Source organism: Uloborus diversus, chromosome 7 (assembly GCF_026930045.1).
Source record: "Uloborus diversus isolate 005 chromosome 7, Udiv.v.3.1, whole genome shotgun sequence".
Classification (NCBI taxonomy): Eukaryota; Metazoa; Arthropoda; class Arachnida; order Araneae; family Uloboridae; genus Uloborus; species Uloborus diversus.
Window position 1 is genome coordinate 144,730,533 of NC_072737.1, and position 24,405 is coordinate 144,754,937.

The 24,405-nt window shown below is 32.8% G+C and overlaps 1 protein-coding gene across 1 annotated transcript in view; it reads left to right on the forward strand.

The window, feature by feature from the left end:
• The first annotated feature begins 2,402 nt into the window (after positions 1–2,402).
• LOC129226537 (uncharacterized) overlaps positions 2,403–24,405 on the forward strand; it is a 251,063-nt gene continuing 229,060 nt past the window's right edge. The window contains exon 1 of the mRNA XM_054861147.1: positions 2,403–2,713. Within this exon, the coding sequence (XP_054717122.1) occupies positions 2,403–2,713 (311 nt within the window). The remainder of the gene's footprint in view (positions 2,714–24,405) is intronic.

Below are 24,405 nucleotides of genomic sequence, written 5' to 3' on the forward strand. Positions count from 1 at the left end.
TTTGGAGTAGTGGCTTCTAATCATTTTTTTAAAAATATGTTATGAATGTTAAACAATCTAGATGCATTTTAAAGTTTCACGCGTGTAAATAATTGAAATAGTTTAGCATAAAAAAATATGGAAAAAAATTGTAACAACTCACTCCGGTCTCCCCCTACTTTTGACTGAGGGAAACAACCCCATTGTATGATCAAGTCTTATGCAAAGAGGAAATTATTTCAGTTTTAAGAGGTATGCTTTCTGACAACCTAAAATCGCTGTGCACACTTTCATTCATAGTTCCACTGTTCCATAACTTATCAATTAGGTAGCAAAATTTCTCCTCAAAACAATTACATCCCCCTCAAAAAAAAAAAAAAAAAAAAACGGCAAGAGTGAAAACGATGTACTGATACTAATATTTTTAGTCGCCACTTTTTTTTTACTTAGCCACCATGTGGGTACCAGGGATGCCCCAATGGGAGGTCACCGTGACCTCTCAAAACTTTTCTTATCCTGAAAATTTGGAGACAACATTGAGATATTGCATTTTTTTTCTCCTAACGATGATTTTTTCTTTTATCATTGCATCCAGGTATCTGTGTATGTATGTTCAGGTTCGCCGTTTTGAATTCCCCCGGGGGGGGGGGGGCAAGGGACAGTTGAGTACTCAGAAGTTAATTTTGGGGGGTGCATTTTTTCATTGGGATGAAAGATTCAGTCTAGATTTGCCATTGCGCAAAAATTAAAAAAAGAATGTCTCCATTTTCTTTCTTCTATTCAAAACTGTTCAAGGATCGAATTTTTTAAAAATCAAGTTAGAAGATTACAAAAATCAAGTACCATTTAAGAATAATAAAGATACTATGATAACAAAAATTCACACAGGAGAATTCTTCATTGCAAGACTTATACAAATCATTCAATAATTAAGAAAAAAAAAAAAGTCACTATATAAAAGTGGTTTTAAAAGGGAGAGGAACGAAATGGAAAAATCTACTCAAGTTTTCCCAAAGTTTTATTTGTTCGCATTTATTTGTTTTGAAGGAAAAAAAATATTGATATATTTCTTACTTGATATTTTTTCATTACATATGTATTTTATAACAACCCTTTAAAGGCAGTTCACTGGCAAGTAGACTAAAATTTTTGAAAGCTAATGGTAAGAAATATCAACGACGCATTCAGGTAAAATTTCTATAATAATTTATCTAGTCAATCTGTGTCTGTGTTCGAATAATTTCGTTTTTCATAGCTGATATTCTGAAATCAAAATTACAAATACTACAATATGAAAATTCTTTAAAAATAAATTTCTCTCAGTATTTCTGAATTATTTTCATCTACATGGAACAGATATGATGAACAAATTTATCTAACATGTTTGATAAATTTCATCAAGTATTTTCGATCAAAGAAATTTCTGAAACATATTTTGATAAAGATTAAATTTTGAAATTTAATCTTTTTCAGTCATTTCCCCAATTTTTATTTGAACGCTTCACTGGTTTTCAAAATTCGGTGCCTCTGCCTTTAAAAGTGCAACAAAACCTTGGGAGTTGCCTGCAAATGTCCCTTTGCATCCCCATATTCAATGTAAAATATACCGAAAAACAGCAACAGTCACATTTACTTGCATAGAAATACATTAATTTTCCAAAACCAAGGGGGGCAATTGAGACAGTGAGAAGCAAAGGGATGTAAGTGCCAAAATTAAAAATTTGGAGATAACCAGTACAAATAGTAGGGGCACCTCTCCTCTGTCTTAGGGCGGTACTAGTGGCCCTGGTAGGTGCTGCTGTACAGCATGATTTAGAAAGAACAAAACAATGAAAGCCTACCTAGGACGTTATCTTTAAACTGGAAAATGTCCACCTACATCTCTTTGCTTCTTACTGCCTCAAATAACCTCCTGACCTCCCAATTGACGGCCTGTGCATGCTCATATATTCGGCAAATTAAAAAATTTTCCGTCTCGAAAATTTTTGTTCGGAGGACCTCTGATGGCGACCGCTTGCCGAATGATACTAATATTTTAGTTGCCATTTTTTTTTAAACAGACTATGCAGGGGCGTGCACGGAGGGGAAGGGGGAGAAAGAACACTTGTTGGCCTGGGCCCGAGCCTGAAGGGGGCCCAATATTTAAATGAGGGGTGGATAAAGGGGTAAACAACATAGGGGGGGGCGGAAAAGTCACTTGTGACGGGCACCAAAATTTCTGTGCACGCCCCTGACTCTATGGGATGTGGCGAGTGGCGACCGCTAATCTTGATCTTCCCCGATTCACCGCAAGAGCGGTGCAACTTGGCGCGCTTCCCTCGAAGATGCATTCCTGATCCTGGCAAACCCTGGCGGATGGATGGAGAGAGGGAATAACAGAGGGGCGAAAGAGAGAAGGCGAGAGAGAGAGCGTGCATTCAAAGATGGCGGCCAAAGGGTCTGTGGAGGAGAATGGCTGTGCCGGAGAACTGGATAAAACATCGGTACAGAACGCGTTAACTAATATCAGTGCGGTGCTGCAGAATGCAATGTTCGATCACGCCTTCGCCCTCAATCAAAACGAAACCGACGAACACGAGAAGAGGGAGGAAATGCTAGCGTCCTGTTTGTCGAGCGGTCCGTGGATTAAAAAGAACGATCTCCAGAGTTCAAATGCCCCGCTGACCTTGTGTTCCAAAACTGACCCTGAGGTGAGGAGGACTCTGAGGATAGACAGATCTGGAAGTACAGAGAGGTGAGTCCTTTCGAGAAATCGAACACTTTTTTTCGTCTTCTGTTTGAGAACGCCGCGCGGAATTGTTGACCTTTGTTCCGAAAGCGCGCGCCGGCTGTTTGGTTGGGCTTTCCCTTTTAAATCCCACTGATGAGCGTCCGGCCCACTTCGACCCTAATCACATGATTCGGGATCTCTTCTCAACCTTCTGCTCTGAACTTCTTTTTGTAAACACAAATGTGGATGTTCCTTAAACACTATGTTTACATCAGTGCACTGCTCAAAAAAATATTTATTGCTTCATCGTTAGTGTCAATATTGTTCAAATGGGTTCAGTCGCGGATGCTTGAGAGAATTTTTCTCAACCTTCTGCTCTGAACTTCTTTTTGTAAACACAAATGTGGATGTTCCTTAAACACTATGTTTACATCAGTGCACTGATCAAAAAAATATTTATTACTTCATCGTTAGCGTCAATATTGTTTAAATGGGTTGTTCAATCGCGGATTCTTGAGGGAATTCATTTTATGTGTCAGAACGTTGCCTTTAAATTATCAGATTATTGTTTGCGCTTCAGTTTAATTTACCGTCTATAGCCGAGATTGAAGGCCAGATTACACACGATAATTTCAAATGCAGCGCAGACTATATTAATAAAGACTAAATTCTGGCACATTTAATAAATTCTCTAAACTTCTCAAACGTAGATTTTAAAACTTTTCAATTTATCATCAGGTCATCATTATGTCTTTCTCTTTAAGAAACTTTTTTTCGGTGTTTTTATGGCAATCGAGTATCACCACCATTTCTTTTATACAATAAACTGAGTTGTTTTCATAAGCGCCATGATATTTCATTTTATGAATTAAGCATTGTCATCACTCCTTTTAGATATTTAATGCCAAAAGTTTATTCTTTCGAAGAACAGAACCGTCGATCAAAGATCTTTCAGGCATAGTGCGAAGCTAGAATTTTTGCTTTGAGAGAATTAAAGATGGAGGGGGAAGGGAGACTCTTTCTTTATGTCGCTGAACAGTGAATATAATGTTCTAAAAGGTAATACCTAGAAAAATCAAATGCGGGGTGCTAAGCGACGCTACATTTTTTCATTTTTATTTTGACAAACAGCTGGGAAAAGAACGTTGACTTTCATTGAATGCATGTAAATAGTGACTATGCTTTCCCACCAATCTTTCTTCAAAACTCACAACAAATTTGTCAATGAACATTCTTAAAGCAGTAGGTCAATCCTCTCTCCCTTTCTCAGAAAAAATTCCACATTGTAAAAATATCTAAATATTTCATCCATAAATGCACAAGTTATTCAAATATGCTTTGTGAAAATTAGAGCAAACTTTGGCATGTGTATGTTATCAGCTTTTAAAATGTTTTCTCCATAATTTATCTTAAATTATACTGTAAGTATGTTATATTTACTTGTAGCCATCTAGTTAAATGCAGCAAAACAGTTTTTTTAAAGTTATCATAACATCTGAGTAAAATTAAACTCGTTTGATGTCTTTTGGTTATTCAATGAGAATGAAATAAATAACAGTGAAAGACTAACTGAAACGTATTTTTTGCGAACCCTATACGGACTTCTAATCAAAATTATAACAATAAGAAATAAATTTCAAGCAGTCAAGCAGATTTTTGTCTCATATTTTATTAAGTACAACTTCACTTAAATTGCTAGGGTTTAACTGATGTATTTAAGCATATTGTGTGTGTTAATAAAATCCCAAATACATCGCTTTGTATATGAATGAATAAAAGAAAAGGTAAATAGAGAAAGCACACATAGGTGATTCTCCAAAAACCTGACATTTTTCAATCACATTTTTAAAAAAATAAAAATGCTGAAAAAAATCATACTTACTCTTTGCTAGGAACTTATTAAGAGAAAAATAAAGGGAACTCACTTTAACTATGTTACACCTTAAAAAGAGGGGTCAAAATTTCATACAGCAAGAGCCTGACATGCAGCACCAGGATAGTTACAAAGTGAATTTCTTCATGGGTTATACAAAAAGTAACTATAGTAATGAAGAAATAACTAAAGCCTAAATCAAAAAGTATGGTTATTAAATGACAAAACAAAATTTATGTAAAACCTTCCTTAAAGGACACCCCCAATTTCTTCTAATACAAGTCCCATATAGATTTTTCCATATTATTCACTTTGAATAAAGGACATTCATTTCAACGAAAAAATATCGATTGCTATATTAAAACTTTCTTTAAGTTACCCATACATAGTATGATAAAATTTACAAAAAGAAAAGTTATCTTCTCATTACCTGCGAATTGTTTTATGATTCACGATCAGGAAATACAAACATAAAACAAAAAGGGAATCAGCAATATTAATAACATATATTTTATTCTTAAAGCAACTGCGAAATTTATAGCAAATTCACTAACCTATTCGAACAACATTTAGATAAACAAATGTCTAACAAATAAATCTGTTTTGGAACGATTCGTATGAACAACAACAAAAAAATATTAAATAAATAGAATTATTCCATTGATACATTTTTTATTTATCGTTTGCCACATTTAACTTAGTTTTTTTCAATCAATCTTATTTTTCAACTAAGGTTCTGGAAATAAATCATTCTATTCTATGGGATTCTATTCTGTTCATTACCAGTGCTTGAGAAATAATGCCAGGAAAGTGATTTTTTTAGGACAGGAGTATGACACTTTTTTTTAGAACAGGAGTATGACATTTTCCATACAATTTGCCTGTTGCGTAAGCCCAGGATCATAATTAAGGTAACTTGATAACTAATGTTATTTTTCGATTCTAACTTCTTTTCAACTACACACAATGAATATAATTATCAATTTTTTATTATTTAACACAGAAATTTTATCCAGGAGACTAATGTATACCTATCGAATAAGAGCAGCACAGAAACAAAAGATGCAATAAATAAATAAAAATAATGAAAAAAATAAATTTGAGCTTATAAAATGAGGGGAAGAAAATGTAACAGTTAATGCATTATTATTATTTTTATTATTATTATTATTATTATTATTATTTAAGATTCCCAAGGAACATAAAAAATTAACTAAGTGAAACAAAAATCATACAAAAAAAAATCTCATTTGCGAACCCTTTATTACGAACATTTTTCTAGTGTCCGTCCAGTGAATCAGTGAAATAAACAGAACGGCATCTAATCTGTTTGTTTTTTTTTTTTTTTTTCAGTTAGATGCACCCAAATCAAGATGCAGCCTCTTTCGACTAATTTATTAGAATTAAATAACGTCATTTTTTATGTAATCAAGGATATTTTTTAGCTTCAATCACTTCCTCCCCCCCCCCCTTTTTATAAATATCGTAAAGCACTTTGAACATAAAAAAATGGCCTCTTATTTCAAAAAGTGACTGTTAATTAAGTTGTCACTCTCGGGCAATGGCGAGTAAAGAATTTCCACAGTTTTGCTCCTTAGCTCCCAGAGATTTCCAGAATATGGCCCTTAACATCCTCTCACTACTCAGCACACATAATAGCATACAGGTAAAATATTATTTGTAGAATGAAAAAACATCGTTAATAAAGCACAAAAAGGTGCATGATTGCTGCTTACTGCTTGTGTTATGCTGTTTTTCATTTTACTTATGCTTTAGCACAAAGCCTTTTGGGTTCTTCTTCATCAAAAACAATTACTGCTTTATCTACGTATGATTTTACTACATTATCAGTTATTATAAGAGCATTAGTAATTTCTATAGATGGAAGCATTAGAACAAGTACATAATGATACAAATTATGATAAAAAAATTGAAATATCAACGTTCTTAAACCAAATACTTGCTAAAAAAAAGGTACTTTTGGATCGTTAGGAGTTGTGCTTATATTTATCAGCACAAAAAAACACTTTCTTCTAAATATATTTCTTCAAAAATACCTCGTTCTATTGACATAAGGGGCCATTCATTAATTACGTAAGGGTCTCGAGGGGGAGGGAGGATTCGGAAAATCTCTACATACCCTTACTTAAGGGGGGGGGGGGGCTCAAACCCATTCTTACGTAATATTTTCCGAGTCGATATTTTATATTAGAAATAGTGCTATCAAGTGGTCTGGCAATGGCAATGATTATATTTTATTTGCGTCTGGGAGGTAAAAAACGTATTAGGATGAGCTGTTTTTCATTTCTTTTACAAAGGCTAAATAGTGTAAAAAATAATAAAAGAATTGCACTATGTATGGCATGCTTTATTTTTAATTAGTATCGTTTCATATACAAAAAAGAATTTCGAAAAAACATTCAGTCTAGATTCCAGCATTTAAGTAAATATTTCTTTACACAAAAAGGTTTAAATATAGCTACTGTTAAGGTTAATTTTTTTTTTTTTTTTTTGTGAATTTAATAACGATTCAACTGATGGAAGACTCGTTATTTTATTATTTTTAAAACCGAAAGGGAATCTTACGCAAGATAAGGTGGAGGGGTTTGAAAAATCTTAAGTACCCTTACGTGGGGGGAGGGGGGTCAGAAATTGACAAAATCATCCTTACGTAATTAATGAATGGTCCCTAAAACAAGGTATGAAAAAAAAAAAAAAAAAAAATTCCAAAACAAGCTCATACAGGAAAACAAACAAAAAGGGGGGGGGGGGGGGAGATCTCAGCATTCCTAAAACATTCATCAGCTTTAGTATCTTTGCTTGTGTATTGTATCAGCACAAAAGTAACATTTTTTATTTGATACAAATTATAATTTTATTGTTTGGAATGGGGTCGTTTCCAAAATTTTAAAAGTATTTTTTTCTGAAAGAACATGTTTAAAAACATAGGATCTAACCATTTTTAAAATAATTTATTTTTAAGTTTAATATTTTTAAAAAATACTTAAATCGTTGCGCTTTTGTTGTTTACATTTCTTGCCGATGACATCACAAATGATGAAATGCCATTCTGTGTTGCCATTCAGAGAGCAAAATATTTAATTTGCATCTTGACTCACGTGTATTGGCAACGATCTGGTTGATAGCAAGCGTATAGAGCGCAATTTTATATAATATATTTATAACGTGGAAACGCGGTACAAAATGCGCCAAAGAGCATCATTTGTGACGTCATCAAGACCACGCCTTGTTTGCAAAATCGGACGTTTAAAAAAATTAATTAAAAAAATAACTGTTGGGAAAATGAAAGAATTTTCTGGGTCCATGTTTTTTTTTGCTTATTCTATCAAATTTAGTGACTAGAAGTACTACTTTTGATTGAAGGAAACAACCCCATTGTGCCAGACTTTGCTGTTGCAAACTTTCCTATCATTCCTCTAAATTTATTTTTGTCAAAAGTACTTCGTTCCATTAACATTATAAAACCGTTGAGCCATTTAGTGTTATCGTTGCAGCCTTAGGGCACTTTTTATAAGCTTCAGTTTTGATAAGCTTCTATGTGTACTAACTTTGTTGGAGAGCGAGCGGGGAAACTCGATAAAATTCTGAAAGCTGTGATCAAATATACGGTAAGGAATACATATAACTTTTTTCCGAAGAAATTTTATCGCACATATATACTCAAATCACATCTATGCCTATGTGTTTTCAGCAAGTAAGTCTTAGTTTAAGTTAATGAGGCTGATTATTATGAGGTTAATTAATAAGGAAACAATAAAGGTTATTAAAATTCGAATAGATATATTTTCTTTTCCCGTTTGAAGGTTCTGAGCAAAAATCATTGAGATCAGTCTAAATTAAACTTTTTCTCATAATTAATTTAAAAAGAAAACAAAAAGCATTTATTGGAAATTTATGTATGCATAATTTTCAAATTTCTTCTTCCTTATAATTTATTGTCACGAAAAAATTACGAATGAACGGATTTAAAGAATGGTCATTGGAACAAATATCAAACCGAAAATTTTGATTATTAAAGCTTAACTCAACAACTTGATAATGCTCGTTTCATCAAAATAACAAAGCACACATTAAAAAATAACAAATCTCGAAACGAAGAACTTGATGTTTAACTCAACTTACTGGATAATCTTCGTTGCATGAAAATAACAAAGCACACTTAAAAAAAAAAAAAAAAAAAAAAAAAAAAAAAAAAAAAAAAAAAAAAAAATTAAACCGAGATGAAATAAAGAACTTGATGCTTAACTCAATAACTTGAGAATCTTCATTACATTAAAATCATAAGCCATATTTTAAAAAACAACAAACCTCGAAACAAAAGAAAACAGGATGCTTGCTCAACTTACTTGATCTTCGTTGCTTCATTATGCCAAGGCACATATTAAAAACAAAAACAAAAAAAAAAAAAAAAACTTCTAAAAAAATAACTTGATACTTAACTCAACTACTTGCTGCTTGATAATGTTCGCTGCATCAAAATAACGAAGCATACATTCAAAAACAATAAAATCTCGAAACGAAGAACTTGATAATTTACTCAACTTACTTGACAATCGTATAATAACAAAGCACTCTAAAAAAAATAGAAACCTCGAAACAGAGAACTTGATGCATAACTCAATAACTTGATAATATTCATTACATCAAAATAACAAAGCACATATTAAAAAATAACAAACTTTGAAACCAAGAACTTGATGCTTTACTCAACTTACTTGATAATCTTCGTTGCATCAAACTAACAAAGCTCACATTAAAACATAACAAACCTCCAAGCAAAGAACTTGATGCTTTACTCAACTTACTTGAGAATCTTCATTGCACTAAAATAACAAAAATAACTAAAAATAAAATAACTAAAATTACAAAATTACAAACCTGTAATAAACAAAGAAGTTGGTGCTTAACCCAACTACTTGAATACGTTCGCTGCATCATAAAAGACAAAACACACATTAAAAATGACTAACCTTTAAACAAAGAACTTAATGCTTAACTAAATAAGTTAATAATATTTATTATATTAAAGTGAAAAAGTACGTATTTAAATAATAGTTATAATAATAATAATATTGGGCCCATTCGTAAAAAACAAGCCTAGGTGCTACCCCCCCCCCCCTTCCCCACACACTCACTCATTTGATTACAATACAATAAAAACTAATAGTTTAACTCGCCTTTTCACAGAGATGAAAATGATCAATATTCATACCATCATTATTTACCACTCGAAGGGGGAAAAAAAACCGCAAGAGCTTTGATTTTTTTTTTTTTTTTTTTTTCATACCATTGACAGTGATTTGATCGATTGAAACAAAATAATCTTTCCATCTGGTTCAACTTTTTTTTCCAAATCATAAAATAATATTCTCCAATACTTTGAGTGGGGAAGCGATTAAATCTAACTACTTGTTATGTTTTCGCACACAACATGTGTATTGCAAACACTTTCTTCCTTCAATAAAATATTTGTGAGCGGATTTAGCAAGTATTATTGCATTGAGACGGGGGAGGGGAGGGGCTGTTGACATTTCGACACCTGTTACAGCTTATAACAGAAAGTGGCCTCAACGCCTGTACTAATATCTGTTCGAGGAAATCAGATGAAGGACTTCATGGAATGTTTAGGCATCAAGGTCAAACTCGATTTTTTTTTTTTTTTAATGAAGTGTAGGGAGCCGGTAAAGTATAATACTGATTAATTCCATTTGAAAAAAGAGAACTTTTCTAAGCATTAAATGGAAGATAGAAAGAAAAGAAGAGATTTCTACTATTTGACTTCCAACATTTAAAATGTCTGACTTTTTCTATAATAACAGAGCGTTCAACTGTTACACATATAAAAAAAATTACAACTTATTTTTCTTCCCATTTTCGAAATTGTTATTTAAAATAAAGCGTGAAAAAAGCGCTTGACTAAGTGTTGAAAGCGATTCGATTTTCAATGCGTGAAATACGCATGTAACGGCTTCAAAAATATCTTCGAGTCTATCTAAATGCCCTTGATTTAAAACATTATCTATACCATACTGCAACGTAATTATATCTTTTTTCTATCAATCTCTATCTACCTTTACTATGATCTTTATCTTCATATTTATCTGTCAATGTGAATATTTATTATTCCTTCTATCTCTCTCTTGAATTCTCATTTATTTGCCTATTGTCAGGTACGGTTTCAATTGGTCATATGTCTGTGAATCTGCCCCCAGGGTTTTGCACCGCAACTTTTTTCGTTCTGATATATATATATATATATATATATATATATATATATATATATATATATATATATATATATATATATATATGAATGAAATTATAAAATGTTGATAAAAAAGTTAAATGCAAATGTCTGAATATACATTAAACCGAAATAAACGGATCTATTTTTTTTCGGTTCAGTTCCGGATTTCGTTCCGCCTAAAAAAACTATTTTTCCGGTTTTCTATTTCTATGTTTATTTGATTATTTAATAATAATAAAAAGTATAGATATGTTTACTAATCATAAAGCTGAAAGTCTCTCTGTCCGGAGGATGTCTGGATGTCTGGATCTCTGTGACTCGCATAGCGCCTAGACCGTTCCGCCGATTTTCATGAAATTTGTGGCACAAAGTTAGTTTGTAGCATGGAGGTGTGCACCTCGAAGCGATTTTTCGAAAATTCGATGTGGTTCTTTTTCTATTCCAATTTTAAGAACAAAAATATCATAAGATGGACGAGTAAATTACGAAATTATCATAACGTGGAACCGTAACATGGGCACAAGCCAATTGGCGAGATACGAAATTATCATAATGTGGAACCGTAACATGGGTACAAGCCAATTGGCGAGAAAATTTACCATACATTATTTGTAAATATACAGGCGAACCAAAAGACCTTTTAATTTTTCTATAACGGGCAAAGCCGTGCGGATACCACTGGTATATATATATATATATATATATATATATATATATATATATATATATATATATATATATATATATATATATATATATATATATATATATATATATATATATATAACAATTTTTTAATGCATTTATCAGTCGGCATATGAAAGTGAGCTTTCATATTTCGTTCTCTACAAAACTTATACATCTACTGTTAATTAATCTCGGAGGTCTTTTCATTTTCTTTGTTTACAGTAGCTTGCTTCTATCTAATGCTATCATCAAACCAAGTAAACCGGTTTCGAATTCCAACTCACTGATTCAAATCGAAATAACAACGTCAATTAATTTTCACTTTCGTGTTCTCCGAGAAAAAATGAGCTTTTAATCTGCATTTTCTTTGTGTATATACTTATTTAATTAGAAATGTAATTATACACGCAAATCAAATACAATGAAGCAATAAAAAGCTTTTCCTAAAAAAAATAAGATTTTTGAAACCCAAATTTTTAGTGTATCGTAACTCATAAATCCTTTCGAAGTCATGAGTTTGCAAAAGTTATTGTATTAAAAGGTGAAAGGATAAATTTCTGCGAACAAAATTTTGTACTTTTGTATAAACCACGAAAGCTGACGAAAGCCCGGATAAGGGTAGCACTTTACCATTATAGATATATCACGATTCATTTTCAAAACATTTTTACCAAACTGGTCAAAACAACAAAGTGCTTATTTATTCTTCAAACGTTGTCAAAATCAATTACACATATCTTTTAAAAACAAACGAGGAAGTTGGTTAAAGCTGCAGTGCGAAAGATTCAGCAGAAAGGGTTTATGTCGAATCTTATATTCATAGATCTGTGTAGTAATCCTTCAATTATTATATCGGTTTATTAATCATTCTTTAAAAACTTAAAATTTATTCTTCCTGCTATGTTTTTCAGTCCGAAGCGTCTTTGCTGCATATAAGGACCAAACTATGAATTAAAGCGTTGAACGACATTTTATTACATCCACTCTCGCGGAATCATTGCTCAAAAATACACCCAAACCTGTTCCCAATTTGTGTGAAATTTTTATAGACCTCACAAAATCAGGTTTGGGTGTATGAAGTTACCATTTTTCAAACTCGATAAGCACCATTCTTTGAAAAATATGATTATACAGTGGCTCCCAAAAGTGTTCGTACACCTACGGCATTCAATGAAATAGGCCCTTATCCATTGGTTAGAATTAATATTTCGGAACAGGTATTTTATTATAAGATCTATGATCCATTTTTAACAAAACTACATGAAAATTTTTAATAAAACATTAAAACTTATTTTTTTAAAAATCAAAAACTAAAAAGTGCCGTAAATTTTATCTCACAAAAGTCTTCGTACACTTTGAAAAAATGTCAAAAAATTAGTAAATAATCTAACTTTTTACTAAGTTATTATTTAGTAGAATATCATGCAGTAACAACAACACCTTTTAAACGTCTGGGAATAGATTTCATTGTTTTTTCTTTCTTTTTTTGATCAATTTCTGAGTAAGTGTTCAGCCGCACTACCAGTCTTACTGTTTCTAGTTCGCTTTTCGTTTCAATGGTGTATTTTCGTAATCTAGCCACCAGATATCTCCTAATATGTTCCATTAAGTTTAAATCTAGCGATCAAGGAGATATTTCTAAGCTTAAGGAAAAATTTTGAGGCATCAAACGCGAACATGTGCTTCTTATCGTTACCTTGATAAAAAACAAAGTTGTTTCCGATTACCAAATTTTGGGCTAATAGTTTAAAATTGTTTTTTAAAATATTTAAATGAACAGCATGATTCATTATTTCACCAAAAAATTCCAAATTTCCAAGTCCTGATGCTCAGATGCACCCTCACACAAAAAGACCTTCACCGTCCTGATTAACTGATCCAACTAAGTTCTTAAGATTAAATTCCTCATTTTTTTTCTTCCATTTACAATTATACAACAATTTAACCCAAAATGTTGAATTTATTGTCATCTATTATTTAGACGTTATTCCAAAACGTTTTGAGCTTATTTAACATTGATTTTACGACGGAAAGCGTAAGCTTACTGTTTTTCGCACGAACAAGAAAATTTCTGCGGAAAGAGGTCCCATTTAATCCAGCTAATAAGAAACCTTGGCGAAAAATTTTTGGTAAAACTTAAACGTAAAATGTTTTATTCAATTCTGCAGAAACTTTTTCAGTTCTGAAATGTGTATTTTTCATGTTTTTTTTAACTGTAAGTCTCCGATCACGCTTTGTTAACTTTGCCAGTTGACCTTTTCTTACCTTGTTTTCGATCCTATTCTGGTCTTAAAAACATTTTCTCAAGCACTCCACTATAGAACGGTATAAATTAACCAATTTAGAGACATTTCAAACCAATTTACGGCTACTGTGAGGTAGAAAAATCAAATGTCGTATCGCTTTTGTTGTTTTCTACGCATACCTGCCATTTTAAAATAATAATAAGAATATTAGGGAATAAATACACAAAAAATTAAAGGCAAATGACTTTATAATATCATTACATTGCAAAAATAATAAAAAAGCCACATATGATAATTTTAATTATGAATTTATTCGGAAATATTTCAGTGTACGATGACTTTTGTGGCGTATCTTTTCTCTGTCTCTTCGTTTTTTGACAAATTTAAAAAATAAAATCTGGCAATATTTTGAACAAAACTACTGGTTTTTATTCAGAATGGCATAGGAATGGTGTGAAAAAAAATTGGACTTCATATTCGAATTCAGTTTTGTGTTATTTTGGTTTTACTACAAAATCTCAAGGTGTACGAACACTTTTGGGAGCCACTGTATATCGATCTGTTATTAATCAACCATTTTTAAAACTTACTACTTATTGCTATCTCTTTTTTTCTGTCTGAAGTGTATTAGCCTCATATATATAATAGCCGATGATCGAGTAACGCTCGTGTTTCAACAATGAAACTCGCGCCACGGCATGATAATTTGATAATGTGTTTTGGTAATGTTTAACATGGAGGAAAAAGCTTTATTGTGACAAGGCTGAACTCGATCCGGTAACTTAACAGTTTTACTGGTAAGGCTCTGCCTTTTCAGGGGAATGAAGAAACGAAAAAGCGTTCAACTATGAACGCTATCTACTGGAGTTTAGTGTTAATCCACTGGAGTTTAGGTAAAAATTTCAACGATCGAAATATCACCAAACAGGCAAATGCTTCGTTAAAATGTAAAAGCAATTTTCACCCCGTCATACCTTAACGGGCGATTTTCTAGTTTTAACCAATAATATTAAGTCCAGTATTTTTTACGTGTATTTGATATTAGCTTATAATTTTTAAAAATAGTCCATATTTTGTCTTCATTGGCTCTTGAAGTAATAGCTTCGTGTTTGCTGTTTTCAGGATTCTAAATTCAGCTCTATTTGCTGGTGAAATTGATAGAAAAGCACTCGCCATAAATTTCCGCTTACAGATCACTTTTCTTTTCCCAGCTTTGGGAAATGTCTTTATCTTCACAAGTTGTTAGGAAACAATTTTCATTCCTCATACCTTGACGGGCGACTTTCTAGTATAAGAATATTTATAATAAATAGCATTTTGCGATAGTTTATTTTATTATATCCACTCCCATTTCATTACTTAGTGTAATTATTGCTCAAAAAAGGTTATCAAACATTTTCCAAACTCGATAAAACAATTCATTATTAAATAAACATAATCATATTAATTTTTTAATCACTCTTAAAACACTTAAAAATACTTAAAACTTATTCTTTATTGCTATTTTTTTTAGTCTGAAACGTGTTTGCTGTATGTAAGAAAAAAAAATTTATAAAAGCATTTTACGCTATTTTATTACATCCATCCCTTTTTACTTAGTGTTTTCATTGCTCAAAAATATAATTATTAGCTGTTTTTCAAGCTCGATAAAACAATTCACTCATTGATAACTATTATTATATACATTTATCAATCATTCTTAAAACACTTTAAAATGCTTAAAACTTATGCTTTATTTTTCAACCGGGGATGTAAGCTGCATATAAGAACCAAAAACAGTTATATAGCAACATTGTACGCAATTACATCCACTCCCATTCACTTTGCGTAATCGTTGCTCAAAAATATTTTTAAAATATCAAACATGTTCCAAACACAATAAAACAATGGTTTCTTTGATAAATTTGATTATATCGATTTATTAATCACTCTTAAAACTTAAAAATACTTAAAACCTATTCTTAATTGCTACTTTTTTCAGTTTGAAGCGTGTTTGATGCGTGTAAGAACCAAAATATTTATTACAGCATTGTACGCTATTTTATTACATCATTTCCTATTTACTTTGTAATCGTTGCTCAAAAATGTAAAAACAAATCAAATATCTTCCAAGCTCGGTAAAACAATTTGATAAATATAATTGTTTCAATTAATTACTCATTCTTAAAACACTTAAAAATGTTTTAAATTTTTTCTTTACTGCTTTTTTTTTTTCAATCTGAAATGTGATAGCAGCATTTGGATCTTTTTAATATAGCGATGTAAGATATTTTATTACACCCACTCTTATTTATTTAGCGTAATCATTGCTGAAAAATATAAAGTTATCTAGAGTTTTCCAAGCTCAATATAACAATCCCTTTTTTGATAAACATTTCATCGTTTTTTTTAAAATTCAATATAACCCACAATACCTTTACAATTGTTCCCAAGCCATTTGACAATATTGACGCATATTACCAAAACAAAAGTCTTACAGGAACAATGGATTCTTTATGCGACCCATACACCACCCTCCTCTCTACAAATTTACCTTGAGTACACACGACTGAAATGAATCCGCTCTGTATTATACTTTGGATTTTGTGGGAATATTTTTTTCCCCCGGAGTTGATTGCGCTATTACTTGTGCTCGTGTGATTTAAGATGGAGCCTTTTCTTTTGTCTCACATTGATAAGTTCTTCCTTGTGTGTTGCGTGTCTTTTATCCAACTATTTTCGGATTCAAAATATCGAGTAAGATTGTTTGTCTCGGGGTAGAATGAGAGTGGTGTAAATCATTCTAACTTAGTTTCGTCCAAGGGCGTATCCAGATCAGCATGGAAGGGGTGGCAGACCCGTACCGGGGCGCGCCGAAGTTAAATTTTTTTATGAGGGTGAAAACTCTCAATTTTCACAATGGAACCCCAAATTCCGAATGATGGTAATTTTGCCGAATCGTTTGACATAACTTTCCGAATGATGATAATTTTGTTGAATCGTCAGACAAAATTTTCCGAATGATGATAATTTTCCCGAAACGTCAGACAAAATTTACCGGATAAGGAAATATTTGGGAGGTCGCAGTGACCTCCCGCGACTTCCCATCGGGCGTCACTGGGCGCTGGGCATTTGGGGCAATCAAATCCCCCCAAAACCTCCACCCCAAACAGATTTCGGACACTATGTTAAAAAATGCATTTGTGTATTTGTTTTGTTGTTTTTCCCAATAAAAATGCATTGCTTTTATACCCTTTACCCACTTCCCTCCGGATAGTTATAAAATAACGGGTCTTGGGAAGGCCCTTCTCTATATTTCAAACTTTTCTAAGTTTTCCGAGGAGAGGGCTGTGTGTAATAACACACTTTTGCAAAAAAAAAAAAAAAAAAAAAAAAATGTGAGGAATTTGTGGAAGAGAGAAAAGAGTTTTTGATGCTGTATTGCCTTGGGTTCATTCCCTTTACTGCGTTATGACGGTATTAAACCAACTAAACACCAATAACTTTTCCTTTTCAATGAGCTCCTAAAGAAATATACACTTCCAGTTCTAGCACAAAGTTGCTCCAGCTGAACTCAGTATGTTTAGAAATTGAAGCAACCGTCAATTTTGTTAATCAATTATTTGAAATTTCAAGTTTTTTTTTTTATGCCTGCGTATTCTTCCCCCTCCCCCCAGACAGTGGCACTCTTGCCTAAAAGATTGGCCACACCTGGCGCAATTAAAGGTTTTGTGGGGGAAAAAAGCGTAATAAAACCTTTTTTTCAACTTTAACTTCAAGAGAATGATTAATGTTTAAACTAAAAACTTAAGTACATTTTTATTATTCATCATTTTCTTAAATCAAAAGCTACCTGTAGCGTGTTTTAAAGCAACTTAAAATGACGTGAAAGTCAAAGTCACGCAAGGACTAATGAATTAAAAGAGAGCAGAAAATCCCCTGAATGCTAGTCCAATCAGCGGCGTTGAAGTTGACTTACTCCACTGTAATTTTCACCTAGAAATAATATTTTAAAATGTTTGTGAGCACCTGGCATAACTAAAGAAGAATATAAATCAATGCTTAATCCAAAATGTAAATTTTTTGACTTCCACCACTATCATTCTGGAGATTTTCTCTTACACATATAATTCAGCTTTTCGGATCGTTTAACTTCGTCAGAACTTGAATAATGCCGCTTGAAGTCTTTTACAAACGAAATCAATGCAGCGTTTGTAAGCAAATTTAATGAATTGAGTCGTGAAATTAGCAATTTTAACGTTAAGTGTTGTGCTCAAATTATCAGATCAGTCTCCGCATTCGTAGAGTTATTTTTAGCGCCCCTACGAGCTTATTTCACGCATTGAAAATCGAAGGTACGCCTCAAAACTTAAGTCATGCGTATTTCCACACATCGTATTTCAGGATGCTAAATAAAAATTTAGCACACTGGAAAATAAAGGGAGAAAAGAAATTGAAATTCTAAAAGTGTTACATTTCAGTGTGTGTGTTTTTTTAAAACGATATTCAAATTAGAAATGTCAAACACTCTGTTTGAACAAGATTTAAAGACTGATTTAGGGGCGAATTCAACTCTAACAGAATTCGATCGAATCGATTATATCATTCCCCCCAAAAAAAAAAAAAAAAGAAGGAAAAATAAATGAATAAAGGTTCAGCAAATCGACGTCGGTCTAACGAGTTTCGGACAACTGAAGTTCCACTGTAATTATATATTATAAAGAGATAAAAGACGGTAAAAATAACTGGAAGTTGACTATAACGGTATTTAAGATACGCTAGGAAGAAAAAAATAGAATCCAATCCCAAATGTAATTCTCACTCTTTAAAAAAACAAACAGAGATACCAAAAAGCTAAGCTACGTTGGAGGACAGCCAAAAACATCGAGGGGAAAACGAGTTAACTTGAAATAAATAAAAAATAAGCATAAATAACGAGCTATAAGGAACTCGGCGTGAGTGATGGACACAGAGTCTCAAAGGTTCGGTTGTTCATTTCATCACACAAAGCGTTATCCTGTAATAATAACAATAAAAAGAGGCTATTAAGTAAGTAGTGCTTATGTATGCACGTGATGACTGATATGCGATAACAGCGAGGAAAGTGAAGATATATAAAGCGATTTGTGTACATATGATCTGGCGATAAACTATTATGTTAATTTACGTGTGGCGGAATAAGTTGAAAACTCGGGCCAAGCCCTGTGTTTTAGAGGGAGAAGTTTAATTATTTTTAGGTAGGCTTGTCAGATTTCTGAAATGTTCAACCGGGACACCGAAAAGTCCCCCCCCCCCCCCCCCCCCCCGCGTTTCTAGTATTCAAAAAGCACCTGCGGCTGATTTTTGGAGCGTTTACACGGCAGTTTATTCTCAATGCTATGAATAAATGGCTACTAATTATGAACCTAAAACAGGGGAGAAAGGACATGAACAGATAAAATTTGAACATTTCACTTCTTAGATGTAAATATTTACAATTTATTTTAGTTTGAAAAAACACTTTGATTGAAGAATAATAAATTGAACAATATTTAGATATATTTTTCATTTATAGCACTTTTTAGACGGCCTTTTTTGGTTTTAATCTTGTAAAAATCCCCACAAGCTAACCCGGTATTAATTTTACAAGTCAATGTTACAAATGACCAAGTAAATGTTATCCTAACAAATCCTTCACAGTTAATTATTTTTAGACTTTTTTTAAACGTAAATCAAATTCATTTTTCGGTGAAGTAAGAACTGGGACTGTCCCGGTCAAACCGTAACGTCTGGCAAGCCTATTTTTAGGGCACTTTTGCTGGGGATTAACATGTAATTGATTTGATTTCCGGCTTAGTGAGAGACAAAAGTGGAGAAATCCCATTACAACAAAGTTCAAAAGCCCGTAAATTTTATTCGTTGTAACGCGAATTTCGTTGCAATTTAATGGTAATTAAAACGAGTATGAACATTTATTTTGTTGAAACAGATATTTCGTTTTTTTGGGGGGGATTCGTTGTTGAGAGATTTTACTGTATTTTTGTTGCAAATAGCCAGTGCTAGCTGGAATTTATTCCTGATGGACGTAATGTGAATATCCACTGTGTAAATGAAACGCAGTTACAACTCCTGTGATTCAATGAAGCGTATTCAATTTTTCGGAGAAACATGTGTTAAATGTAAAATATTTTTCATCTAGATGTTTTAGATTCTTTTATATATGCTACCGTCAATATGTAACATTTCTATAGGAAAAATAGTTTCTTTGCATTCTGATATGTATTGTATTTCATGAAAAATGGCACATATATTGTTTGTTCATTTTGACGCCTAGAAACTTATCCTTGGCGTCAGCATGACGTCTGAATTTCAATTCTTATTTCTGACTGTGTAGAAATTTAGGAAGACAATAACAATACGTAACATTTGGCACCATAAGAAGGGTTGCAAACCTGTGAATTCTACGCCTGAAATAGGGACTGCTGTGATCAAAGTCAGATATGGCTCTACAACGTACAAAAGGTTTTCCGTTCAATTGCGTTCTACTCGAAGTAAAGTACAACTGTGTGCTTATTTCATTTTATTCCGGGGAACCGAAACGTTTTTTTCTCTTCTTTTTATGTTTTGTATTTGCTACTTTTCTTTACTAATAATAAAGCTGAAAGTCTCTCTGTCTCTAGGATGTCTGGATCTCTGTGACGCTCATAGCGCCTAGACGTTCGGCCGATTTGCATGAAATTTGGCACAAAGTTAGTTTGTAGCATGGGGGTGTGCCCTCGAAGCGATTTTTCGAAAATTCGATGTGGTTCTTTTTCTATTCCAATTTTAAGAACAAAACTATCATAAGATGGACGAGTAAATTGCGAAATTATCATAACGTGGAACCGTAACATGGGCACATGCCAATTGGCGAGATACGAAATTATCATAACGTGGAACCGTAACATGGATACAAGCCAATTGGGGAGAAAATTCACCGTACATTATTTGTAAATATACGGGCGAAACAAAAGATCTTTTAATTTTTCTATTTCGGGCAAAGCCGTGCGGGTACCACTAGTTTGAAATAAAACCAGGCAATTATTTTTGATGAACAACTTTGTCATACCTTGTTTCAAAACTAATTAAACATATTTACATGAAAAAAACGTAAATTAAAAAAAAAAATTTGTTTATTTTTGAATTCTTGGATTTATTTATTTATTTTTCTCAAACTTACGATTCTGATGTTTTTTATGTCAATATGTTAAATTAGTTTGAAATAAAGACATGGTTAAGTTATTGATCCGAGATAATTACTTAACTTTATTTTGAAAATCATCCAAAAAATGCACAGGTATCAGAAACTGAAATCATTTTTTTAGTTCCATGGAATAAAATAAAATAAATAAATCATTTCAAATTCTTCCAATTATGAAGGTTGATATATGAGTGCCCAAGGAACGAGAAGCGTTTTATGTGTTGCTGGGGGTTCGGTTAGGATCACGGCAGCCACTCTTTTAGACATGAAATCCACAAGGTTTTGCTACACTTCATTTGGTATCTCATGATGCCAAATATTACTTATTTTCTCTTTAAACGTCTACACGACATTTAGAGTAGTGACCAAAATTGTGAACGTTTTTGGATATCTTTTTTTAAATGCTTTGTATGATTATAGAAAGTGTTACCTTTCACAAAATGCAAACTAGTACAATTTATTTTTAAAAGAATTTAATATTGCGTTCAATGTAAAGAAAAATAAAAATTCTCAAATTTGCAATACAAAAAAAAAAAAGGTCTATTCGTACTTTAATCTTAACAAAGTTATGGAGTGGTTTTTTTGTCTAGTTTTTCTGGCCAATTACTGTCTTGAAACCAAATGCTAGTAACTGCCGGCAGAATCTGACATGTATACAATTGGAACAAATCACTATTGTGCTTTTCTTCTGTCGAAGGAAGATAGTTTCTTATGTAGTAAAATGACAATTGTTGCAATTTAACTTTTTTTGTATTGTAAATATTTGTAGGGTTTTTTTTTTTTTTGCAATGAATTCAGTATTAAATTTGCTTTAAGATGATATAGGGTAGACAGACCATTAACGCTTAAGAGTATTTTCATTTTCAAAATTCATGACTTTGTTAAAACTTGTAGTCTGCCACATGACAGTAAAAATATTTAGATGCTGTATGTACACTGTTTAAAAAAGCTCTGAAATTTTACGGTAAAAGTTATTAGCATCCATACTGCCAAGAACTTTTACCTTAAAATCCTATTTTACTGTAAAATTTTACGGTAGAATAAACGAGAGTTAAAAAATGCAAAATGCGAGCAGCATCAATAATTTTAATGAAGATGAGATTATTCTAGCTTGATTTTTGACAGCTTGTCTTTTTTTTTTCCTTTGGAGATAGAAGCTCAGTTTTTCGACCATAGGTCGAGTTAGATCTGAAGTAAAAAAAAGCCGGTCTTTCCAGTGGTGTCAAAAAAAAAAAAAAAAAACTCTGGGACAACTCCTTCATTTTTTACTGATAGGATTAATGAAGAAAGTAGTGCCTAAATTTTAGCTAAGCCTAAAAAAGTTCGAGCTAAAAAAGCAAATAACTCCCGTCGTATTAGCTAGAGCATTGAAACAAGTTGCGTAGAACGCGGAAAATTCTACACTTTCCAACGATATATAATATTAATATGTGCAAGTAATTTTTCAGCCCTTTAATGGGCAATAAGAGGCAACTTATGCGAAATTTGAGCTTAAAAAATTAATTACAAAGAAACTAATTTGAATTAAAAAAAATAAAACCCCAGGTGCACACCCCCGGGGCTCGAAGTAATTTTGTACAAAATTTCAAGGCTGTTGGTGCTATGGGGGTCTCCTGGACGCACGTCCGCCACAGACTTCCTTCCAGAATTTCTTGGAAACCTTACTTTTATTTACTACAAAAAGATACAAAGATATTTCCAAAAGTGCCCACAATTTTTACCACCCAATACCAACTACCTTTCTTAAAAAATTAGGACATCAACGCCATACTTGACGTAAAATAAGTAATCCCTTCAATGATCCTATGTACATTTGCAACATTCCTGTAGATATTTTAGTGTAATGCCGAAGTTATCTTTATTATTCAAGTGCCTAGCCTCCGCTGGGAAGGTCCTTGAGACCACGAAACCGGATTTCGCAAAACATGTTCGCCCGGAAGGCAATAGCTGTCGTATCTCTGTTTTTAGTTTATACGGTATATGGTTTGGTTTAGAAGTACAGTACAGCCTCGTTTATCCCGACTAACCGGGACCAAAGGCAAGCCAAAAAATCGGAAATCGAGATAGTCAACTCTCGATAATTCGAAGTCTCATGGGACCGCCTAAAACGTTCGAGTTTTTGGTAATTCGTGTTATAGGAAGTTTCTACAACAGTCTCAAGAGTTTGGAATCCATGAAAATTTTCGAGATAGAGGAATATACGAGTTATAAGCTTCGAGTTGTCGAGATCCGACTGTAATGTGGGTAATAAGCAAAACGAATCCTTAATAACGTTATGTACAGGGGCGTAGCTAAGGGGGGGGGGTTTGGGGACAAACCCCCCCCCCCCCCGAAAAGTTAGTCTCAAAAAAAAGAGAAAAAGAAGAGAGAAGAGAAAGAAAAAAAAAGAAGAAAAGGAAAAAATTCCAAGCGATTGTATATATATATATATATATATATATATATATATATATATATATATATATATATATATATATATGTATATATAAAAGAAGTAACCCCCCCCCCCCGAAAGTCGGGTCTAGCTACGCCACTGGTTATGTATGTACCAAAATTAGTACACAGAATCGTTTACGAAACATTAAAGAATATTAAATAATTTTTCACACATTTCTTAACAAAGAATTAGTCTTCAGTCTGTTGCTTCGTACACGTGAGGCGTTTAATTGAAGCAGTGTTACGCAAACGCCGTGTCATTAACATTGCCGTGTGAGGGTAAAGCGCAGTATCTGCCAAGTTTTCGTTATTTATTTATTTATTTATTTTTATTTTTATCTATTCATTTATTTTATTTATCTATTATTATTATTATTATTTATTATTTTTTTTTTTTTGCATTGTTGTACAAGATTCTTTTTTTGGTTAACACTGAAAATAAAGCTCGAAAGAAACGTCAAATTCAAACATTTCAATATTGTTAAGTGTGGAATCCAAAACGTGTTTCTTCGGCTGTCTCAAAAACTCATTTCTGCAGATACTGCGCTTTACCTTCCCACGGCAGAATCTGCTGAAGTGGTGTCGGGTTCACGCTCTAAGTGAGGGAAACTAGGGAGGTTTGGCTCGCTTTTTACTAACACTTTTTTTTTCTGATCGTTAGAAAATATTCGAATTGACATTTTTTGCTTCCTTTTAAGCCTGGCAACTTCTTGCATTATTAATTTTTATTGAAGTACTAGAAAGTCGCCGTCACGGTGTGACGGGTGAAAATTGCTTCTACACTGTTAAAACTACAGGTTGCATTCGGCACCTTTCAGGGGTGAAACGCTTGTTCACCAGCGGCACCCATTACGGAGCCGAAATTGCACCTCTAACTAGGGTGAAAAACAGGCACCTTTCAAAAAGTAGGCAGCCGGGGTGAAAAGAATGAACCTACGGAGAGAGAAATGGCACCCTTACTGTAGATCCTCCTCCCCCCTCCCCCGTATTGTGTGCTTTTTTTAATAT